Consider the following 9,538-nt stretch of genomic DNA (forward strand, 5'->3'; position numbering starts at 1 on the left):
CAGGGCTGCTCAAAGAGACAGTGCATGGATCCATGTCTCCCTGCGGCGAGAGGGCATGCGAAGGCGTCAGAGCTGCTCCCCAGAATCCGCCACAAAGGAAGAAGGCAAGTATTCCTGTGAAAGGAGTTCTTAGATTGCAGGAACCCGAGTGGGAACAGTAAGTACCCTGGGCAAGACTTACAGGGAGAATGAAGAGAGTCTGGGCAAGTAATCCAGGCATCCAGTGCCTGGGTGAAAACAGCTGTTAAAAGAGAGAGAAATACCCTTTAGGCAAGATTTTGATGTGAGAGGTAGAAGAAAAAGACCACAGTGAAAATAACCTCTTCTGGGAGCACAGAAAAGAGAGCAGGATGCTGGCAGCTTTCATCAGCAGTTGTTAAACTGAGACAAGACCCAGAGCAATAACAGTGCAGCTCTACAGCTGGTGGAGGTGTTACTTACCAGCATGAAAAGGGTCCTTGCTAGGAAAGAGGGTCTGATGTTTCAAAAGAAAACACAGGTTGCTTGTTAGAACATATTAAAAGATTTCCATAGTAACATTGCAAGGAAAGTAGATGAAGGTCATTACTTAAATCTTAGCTCTTTGAAACTAAAAACACAGGAATATAGTTAAAAGAAAGCAAATACATATTGGTTTCTAATTGGTATGTAGACCCTCACAGGAGTAAAACTGAGTGAAAATGTTAAGTCAGGCATTGCTGTGATAAAACTGGGTACTCATGGGACAAATATCAGTGCCTTTCCCTGTGCTTGGATTTCTTTTTTTGTGGCAATTGTGTTAACTCTGATCAGTTCTGTAAGGGTGTGGATGGATGGAATATCATTTCCATTCCATTTCTGGAGGCTCTTGATTTTCTTTTTCCTTTGGTTTTCTTCTAAAGTTACACTTATCTTAAACCCTTCATATGTTGAGTTACTTTTGGAAATACCCTGTTCAATATTTTAGCATCATAAAGCCTTCAGCATGGGCATTGAGTCAGAGCTGATAAATTCTTCAGCAGAGCTGCCTTCTGTGAGTCCTTTATGGCTCCATGCCTCACGATAACTGAGGGAAGGAATGCTGAAACGAAGTGCTCAGCTGGAGATATTTGTGTCTCTCTTTGGTTCTGCTGTCCCTGTGTTAGGTGACTGCTTTATCTGTGCTTGGTGTCTTTGACAAATGTGCGACTGCTTTGCACAAAACACATTCTGCCTTTGCTAAAAGCAATTTGTTTAGGTGGCAGTGGTGGAAGCTTGCAATGCCTCCATAGGAGGAACTTGCTCTAAGCAAGTTAACATTCTGTGCAAGGCTTCACCAAGCTTTTAGCATTAATGCAGCTGATGGGACACTGAAGATACCAGTTCTGTGAAGGCTCTTAATTATCTGGTTTGGGGATGTACAGATACTGAAAAAAATCTTACGTGTCACAAACTAGAGAGAGTGTGTGAAGAGTGTTAAGGGTAGGGAGGATATGGAGGCTTGATGCTTGAATATGCAGGCGTGTCCTGAAGTAATGTGAAATCTAGGTGGGTACAGAGCAAACTAGCTGGGTGTTTCTGCTGAAGTACTGGTCATAAAAAGTGGTCATGGCAGTCCAGATTTGTACCACTGAGTTCTTCTAGAGTGCCTGCAGATTTGGGAAAAGCTTGTCATCCTGATATACTTTTTCAAGTTTTATCTGCAAACCCAGAGAAAGATATTTTTAAAATGGTGTGTGGGCATGTTCCTCCCCCTGTCCTAGTCCGTGGTGTTCCCTGAGTCACGGCTGTGTTTTCTCTCCCAGGTATCACTGCTGGAATATCGCAAGCGGAAACAGGAGGCCAAGGAGGGCAGCGACTTGGTGCGGTGTGCAGGGACTCCCACCCGGCAGGGCAGCAGCAGCTCTGTCACTGACACAGATGGCAACAGCCTGTCAGGCTCCGCAGCACGAACTCCGTCCTCCCCACAAAGTGGCTTCTCCCCTTCTCATCCCTCTCTGCCTCACCTAGAGGACATCAGCCCACCAGACTCGAGGGGCTGTAGTTCCTCATCATCGCTCAGCAAATCCCAGGAGAGCATCAGCAGTAGGTGGTGAGTGTTATCCTTCCAAGCAAGTCTGAGATTGCTCCACAGGGAAGGACTGAACTCTTCAGGGGGTATTTCCATAACAGTATGTGCAGTGGGATGGATTCAGTTGGGTCTAAGCCAGGTCTTTTCTTGCTGAACCTCCACTCTTTTGGGACATGAGTGATACTAAGTCCATTCCTGTTCTGAAGGAAAGCTCACAGCCCTCTGCAGCTTTACATTTGAGGAGCAGGGACAGTGCCACAGCTCCAGCTTTCCTAATGCCCTGTAAGTACAGCTTGGAGAGCAGTTATCAGTCTGCAGTTGGTGGCTTGCCAAAGGCATGGAAAAACCACATATTTTGTGTTACCATGAGAAGGTTGACTAAAGAGAAAAGGCTGGTCTTCAAAAGTATTTGATCCCCATAGCAGTGCCTGGCCCAGAACCTTAAGTGCTGCAGCACTGAGATGCTGAGTGTGGTGTTACAGTGCCAGTGCAGTGGTGGCTGGGGTGTTCTGCTGGCTGGAGCTGTGTAGTACACACTCTGCTGCTCTGCATTCAGGTTCTGTTCATGCACACCACAGGGAAAAAGACACATCACACCCCTTTCCTGATGCTGATTCTCCATGTCCACAGCTGTGTCACTGCTCAGGGATGGCAAGGGGAGAGATGCAAAGCAATGCTGAAGGCAGTGAGATGTATGAAGTTTCTGTTGAAAGTGCTTGATAAAGTTTAAGTTAAAAGTGCTTGGCTACTTGGGTGAATTTGCAGGAGTCATAAGATTTGTCTTGTGCCTCTGTGTCAGTTCTCTGTCTACCAGATGACCTTCTGACAGATGTTGGGACTGGCCCCAGTTGAGGCAGTCTGCTAATGATTAGTTTATCATCATTATTTCGTTCTGTGCAAGTGATAATATCCCACACCCTTCTCCTCCTGTGTCTCTTCTTTCTGCCTGTAAAAGAGCAGAGAAAAAACAGCTGAATGAACTAAAACTAGCTCAGGGAGAGGTGTCAGTAAGGCAACCTTGCTTTAGTACCTTGTTTTATGTGCTGTGAGCTTCATCTGCTGCTCCTCAGCAGGTGCTGCTCTGGTTTCAGTTTCTCACACAGTTTCAGGAGTAAGTATTGTGTGGGAATAGAGATCCTATTGTTATGGGACACTGGATACAAAGTTGAAACCATGCTGGTACATTTTGAAATGGGATTAAGCAGTTTTGATGCCTTTTAAATTCCTGGTTTTCTGTGTTTTAATGGGCAAGGCTGACAAATGTACAGTCACCTACTTCTAAAAACCACGTTACTGAGTTGAAGTTGTGACCCAATTTCATCTTTAACTCCAAGTGCTCACATTTCAGATACATTTCCAGACATTCACAGTAATATCAGGAACAGAAGACCTAAAATTACCTGCCTTAATTTTTAGAGTTTTCTAGGTTTTTGCTGAACTCTACAATAATTGCCAATAGTTTGTATTTTTTTAAAAAAAAATGAAGTTTCTCTCTTTCAGTTGCCATCACAGTGTAAACAGATGTGCTGCTGCCCAGTAAAACCAGCCTTGCAGAAACTGTTTCCAGCCAAACAATAGCAGCAATGAAGGTGTGAATTCACCCCCTCACCCCATTCACTTCCATGGGGTGTGAACTCTGGTCCCTTCTGTCTTCTGCTTCACTGAGGGGTGAACTTCAATGTCTGGGCTGTTTATTTTTTAAAAAAAACCAAACAAACCAAGCAAAAAAAACACGTAATGTAAAGCAGTTTTCAATATATCTTAAAAAATGGAATACAGAAATCAGTTAATCTGTAAAGCAGTTTTCAATATATCTTTTAAAAATGGAATACAGAAATCAGTTAATCTCCTGTTAAGCCTCATGCTTACATGGTATTCAGTGCATTTAATATAACCTCAGTGTTTGAATTCAGGCATTTTTAAGGCACACGTTCTTCAGTGTCCAGTGTAAAGGCATTGTAAAGCCCTGCTCAAGGTCATGCAAATCTTATAGGTTAAAACACATATTTCTAAAGAGATTTGGATGGTCCTGAGCATGGTAGATGGAATGTTGACCCAAAGGTTTGGGGTTTGTCTGTGGCTCAGGTTTTCTTCTACAGATTGGCTTTAGGAAGCCTCTTCACCTCTTTTTCACCTTCAGAACAGACATGTATAAGATGTAATGCACCAATGTCTAGCACTAATCTTGGGTGGAGAGTTTTCACACTGCAGAATGAACAGGACAAAGTGGCATTACTGGGCAAAATGCTCCAGGAATGCTGCATTATCCAACTGTATGGTCTTGGCTCTCTAGTATCATAAAGGTATTGAGTTTGCTTCTTAATTTGAACACAAGTCATTATGCAAAGTTACTGTATCTAATCTTAAACCAATACCAGGATTTTCAAAATGCTGTGCAATCTCAAAACAATTTTCCCGTAATTAGGTGATTTACTAACTGGATGTTTAGACCATGTTTTTGATAAAGGACTTGATTTTCTGAGGGCAGTGCTGTCATGGTAGCCGGTGACTGGTAGTCTGAAATCCCACTGGTGGTTTTTCACGTGGCAGAAGCAGTTCAGAAGTTTATTCCTCACCTGTCTAAAGAGCTGATGGGTCTCTTGTCCTTCCCTTCTCTGGCATTTGCACTGACATCATATCAGTGAACTTAAGCAGAGACTTTAAAGACAAACCTGTGTTGTGGTTACACTGAGGAGCTCACAGTGCCCTGTGTGTTGGTCACGTCGCTCTCGGCTGTAACAGCAATCCTCAGCTGTTTTGGGGTTTTGTTGCAGGATGGTCCCCACGTCCGTGGAGAGGCTGCGAGAGGGCCGAGGGATGCTGGAGAAGGTGCTGAGGAGTGGTGCAAAGGTGTCCCAGAGACATGAATCCTCACCTACCTGTGACAGTGCTGTGGAGAGAGATGCAGGTAGGACAGTGAGACTTCAGGACATTTGGTTGGTGGGAAATGATAGGCTTGGATAACTTTGAAAGCTTTTTTTAGTCAAGTTAGTTGTACCTTCATATTTAACATCATCAAAGTTGCCTTCTGCCAACCACACTGTATTGTTATTCAGGTATTGCTTTAGCCTATATCCCTCTTCTGCCAGACCTGGAAGACCTGGATCTTTTTCCAGGGATTGGATTCAAGACTGTCTGCATTTTGGCTCTGACAGGGACAGCTTTTCTGTCCTTGGACAGATGGGTTAGCACCTCCAGTGTACTGGGGATGAAAATGTTATCATTTAATAATTCTCATTGGCTGCACATTCAGGCAAATGTAGTATCTTGTTTCTGGGCATTTTAGGACAAATATATATTTACTTCATTCCAAACCAGACTTTTCCCCCCAGTTGCAGTAAGGTATATTTGAGACCACTGTCTGGCAACTGGCCTCTCATTCAGCGTTTTCCTGGTTTTGGACACCTAAGTGCATCTTTTCAATGTTTTTTTTCTTCATCTAACATTGAGAGGAAATCCTCTATCAAAAATGTCACAGTTTCATAGGATCCCACTGGGAGTCTTTTCATTGTCTTTCCCATACCAGTGGAAGTGGCTTCTCGGTGGTTATTTTTCAGAAGGGTAAGCAAAATCTAGGCTTTTACCACAGGCCTTTGCCCACTGTAACCTGTACAACTGTGGCTCTTCAGTCTTACCCAAGAGTTAGGCTGGAGATAAACTTTCATCTACAGCAGTAAATTCTTTGTGTTACATAAACCCCATCCCACTCCGAGTTGTGGAAATTTAATGCTGCAGCTGACAAAAGTCATCTTGTCTCTCTCATCTTAGCACAGCAAAATACTTTTCTTTTCTTTTGCTTACTCTGGCAATTTCTTCAGCAGCTTGTTTAGATTCTTGCTTAGATTCTGTGAGCCACCTTCCCTCCCCCAGTTGCTGCTGTGCTTCTTAGTGAAACAAACTGGTGGCTGAGTCCCTGCCGTTCCTGGTAGCACCTGGAGGAATTGTGAAGATGCACATGTTCACTTGATGCTGTAACAGCTAATAGGAGGGGAACTAAAAACCCCAGACTTGGAGGGTTTGCTGATGAGGCATGTAGGAATGAAATGGAATTTGTGTGCATTCCACTGTTCTGAGAGCTGCAGCTGCTCTCAGCTACAGCTGTCACTTCATATATGCTTTAGCTTGACACAGGCCAGTACTGCCAAGAAAAGCAGTTCTTCATGTCCTTCCTTGTGCAGGTATTGAGAAATGGGGGAGGGAAATGTTGGCTTTAGCTTTTAAGTTTACATAAAGCAAATTCAGGAAGGTTACAGTTTATTTACCCTTCGTAATTTAGTCTTTCAATAGTCTTTAACTTGTCAAGGTTTTTTCTGAGAACAGGCACTGCCAGTAAACCGTGCAGCCCTGATGGCATGCCAAGCCTTCTAAGAAACAGTTGCTTCCAGAAATCCTTAGATTTCTTCTGACTCTCATGCTCTACTTGTGTGAATCACAACACTCTCCTGGATTGAACAGTCTCTTCCCTGCATGGCTGCTTAACGAAACATGCCCCAGAACTTCCGAATTTTGCCTTTCTGCAGTACTCAGAATGTCACAAACAGCCACTCAATGCATCTATATCATTCCAGAAATGGAAGGTGGCACAGGACAGGTGCTGGAAGCTTCTCTGTGCAGGCCCTGAGCAAGAAGGTTTCTGAGCCTCGAGAGCAGACAAGAGCTGTGTGCAGAATGCTGTTAGTGAAGCCAGCACTGTGGTGGAAGAAGGTTTCTGAGCCTCAAGAGCAGACAAGAGCTGTGTGCAGATTGCTGTTAGTGAAGCCAGCACTGTGGTGTAGCACAGAGAGGACAATGGGCAGCAGAGCCACAGACACTGCTGGCACTGGTGCTTGTGCCAGTGCAGCTGGGGCAGAGCCAGACCTGTCTGGCAGAAGTACAGAAACAGGACACAGGGTGACCTGTTTCATGACAGGGACACATCTGTCATATAAATTTGATACTAATACCACCAGTGTTTTACCAAGGCATTTCAAACGTGGCTGCTGAGGATCCCCAAGATGCTGCAGATAAACAGCTCTGTCTCATTAGACTGCAACAGAACTCTGATGTGAAAGCTCCCAGTCCCAGCAGCTTCATTCCTCCTGAAGAAAGCGGGATCACCAGCCATGGTTACAGGGTAGCAGCTGAAACACACATGTGGCACAGGGGCTGGGTCACTGCTGTAAGGACTTCTTGCTTACCCCAGGTCAGGTTCGGTGGTTTGGTAGGACAGGAAGCTCACCCACACTTGAAGACAAGGGTGCTAGAAAGGCTCACTCTGCCAAGAAGCAGCTTATTCCTCTGGGTCTCACATAACTGAGATGGATCAGTGTGTGCTGAGATGCTGATGCTCTTCAAACCTCAAAGCATTTTCATCATCTTGGCACTTCTGAGATCTAAGAGTATCTCCATTTGGAGCAGCTCAGTTGGCTTGTAAAGCATAATCCCCAAAACAGTGGTAGGGATGCTGCAGCCTCGGCAGCACTGGATGTCAGTCTTGACAGTGCCTGGATCTGCCTCTGAGGAAAACCCACCCCAGGATCCTGGTGACAGCCCTCTGAGAAGGGACAGCTTTATCTCCTGAGCTGTAACTGTATCCAGTGTGGATTCCCGTGACCAAGGCTGAGTGGGAAATTGCTGAGTCCTTAGAAACCATCTGCCTCTCATGCCCTACTGAAGAGCCAGGGGAGGCCAGGCTGTGTCCACACTGTTGGCAGGTGTGGCCATCCAGACAGGCTGTCCAAGGCAGGAGGGCTTTGTGCTAAACCAGAGAGCACTGGTGTCCAGGGAGTGGCTATTCAACATGTGTGGCTGGTTTATACCTGCTAGGGTTTCCTAGTTGTCTTCTGAGGTTCTTCAGCTTCTGGAATGCTGATGGCTGGGGAGGCTGCTCTGGTCCAGCTGCCACTGGATGCAGGACAGGAGGGCTGGGCTGTGTGCAGTGTCACTTGAGAAGGAGCTGCTGTGGGCTCAGTCTGGAGGGTGAGGTTTAACATCTTGCCTGTACGTTGCAGACACAGCAGAAGGAGACACTCCAGAAGCCCACAAAGGACCAGCAGTTTACAGTCCTTCTCGATACAGCTACCAGGTAAATGCTTTCATGTGTCATCGTGTCTATTCTGAAATAAAGCTTTTAAAGAGATAAGGGGGCAAACTGGGCTTGGCTGCCAATCATTCCCATCCTGCTGCACTTGGCATGAGGAGGAGGTAGGAAACAGGGAATTCAGTCTGATGTGCCTTCTCCTTTTCTTCCCCACACCTTGTTCAGCTGCTGCAGTCTGACAGTCCCCAGGCAGAATCACAGACCCTGCTCCAGCAGAGCTCCTCCCCGTACAGAGGGCACCTCGCACCGTCGCCTGGATACAGCTACCGAGCAGCAGCACAGAGGACAGGACACAGCCTCTCTCATGGTTCCTCAGAAACATCCCTCTCCTCCACCTCCTACTCCAGCCCTGCCCACTCGGTCTCCACAGACTCCTCTGCCCTGTTTGCAGGGAATTCGGGGTATTTCAGCAGCCAGCAGCACTCTGGCAGTGTCAGCAGCAGCCTCCTGAGGAAGAGCTGCCCCGCGGCTGCCAGCCCAGCACAGCAGACGGCTGTGGACTCTCTCTCCTCCGAGTCGGGCTCCCAGCCCTGCACAGGCACGTCAGGCTCCTCCTCTGCTCCCCAAAGTGCTCGGTCACTACAGTCAGACTTGCGGACTATCAGCCTGCCGAGCTCTGGGCAGTCTGTTCTCTACCAGGGCTCCCGGAGCGCAGTGATTTCCAATGCACAACACTATCCGCACCGCGGGGGAAGCAGTGTCCACCAGTACAGACTGCAGCAGCTTCAGGGTTCTGGAGTAAAGACTCAAACAGGACTTTCCTAGGGCTGCCTGGACTCCAGGAGGACAAAACTGCCCATAGCTCCTTCCAGTCACCTCTGGAAGTGGCTCCTGGGCCGGTATTGGGAGCTTGCACCCGATGCTGGGGTGCCAGGGGTCAGAGGCTGAGGTCTGAAATGCACGGGTGAGATTTGTGAGCAGTATTGGCCTCTGGCCTGGTAAGAGAACACAGATTTCTCTGAGGCAGAGACTGTAGCAGAGCTGTTCCCTGACATGTGGGTACATTGCAAAAAGAAACAAAAAAAAAAAAAAAAAAAATCAGAAAGCAGGATTGGTTCAAGTGCAATGACTGTGGCACAGCCTCTGTCTCTGGTCCGTGCCCATGGCCACAGTCACTCACGCAGCACGGACACCGTTTTGAATTCGAAAGCAGTTTAAAGGAAACGCTGGGGGAAGTTAACTCCAATCTCTTTATAGGTCAGGTTCTCAGTGCGTTCTGGGGAGGGCTTTAATCCGTTAAGATCATTCCAGTCACAAGCAGACGAGCGCACGCGGCTGCCTTTGGGCCTGGCTCCTGCCTGCCGCGGTCAGAGCTTTTTTCAGGGCAAGGGAATCTCCGCAAATGTGAAGGTGCACGGCGGGGTTGGAGCGTGTGTGCCTGTCCTGCAGAGGATCTGGGGTGCGCTGTCACCTGCTGCTTCGTGGCAGGG

At 46.9% G+C, this 9,538-nt stretch overlaps 1 protein-coding gene across 1 annotated transcript in view; it reads left to right on the forward strand.

Moving 5' to 3' along the window:
- SETD5 (SET domain containing 5) overlaps positions 1–9,133 on the forward strand; it is a 39,726-nt gene extending 30,593 nt beyond the window's left edge. The window contains 5 exon segments of the mRNA XM_009080602.1: positions 1–104; positions 1,764–2,050; positions 4,804–4,937; positions 8,020–8,093; positions 8,274–9,133. The exon segment at positions 1–104 is cut by the window's left edge and continues 38 nt beyond it. Of these exon segments, the coding sequence (XP_009078850.1) occupies positions 1–104; positions 1,764–2,050; positions 4,804–4,937; positions 8,020–8,093; positions 8,274–8,873 (1,199 nt within the window). The 3' untranslated portion in view covers positions 8,874–9,133.
- Positions 9,134–9,538: the final 405 nt, after the last annotated feature.

Source organism: Acanthisitta chloris, unplaced genomic scaffold, assembly GCF_000695815.1.
Source record: "Acanthisitta chloris isolate BGI_N310 unplaced genomic scaffold, ASM69581v1 scaffold6518, whole genome shotgun sequence".
Lineage (NCBI taxonomy): Eukaryota > Metazoa > Chordata > Aves > Passeriformes > Acanthisittidae > Acanthisitta > Acanthisitta chloris.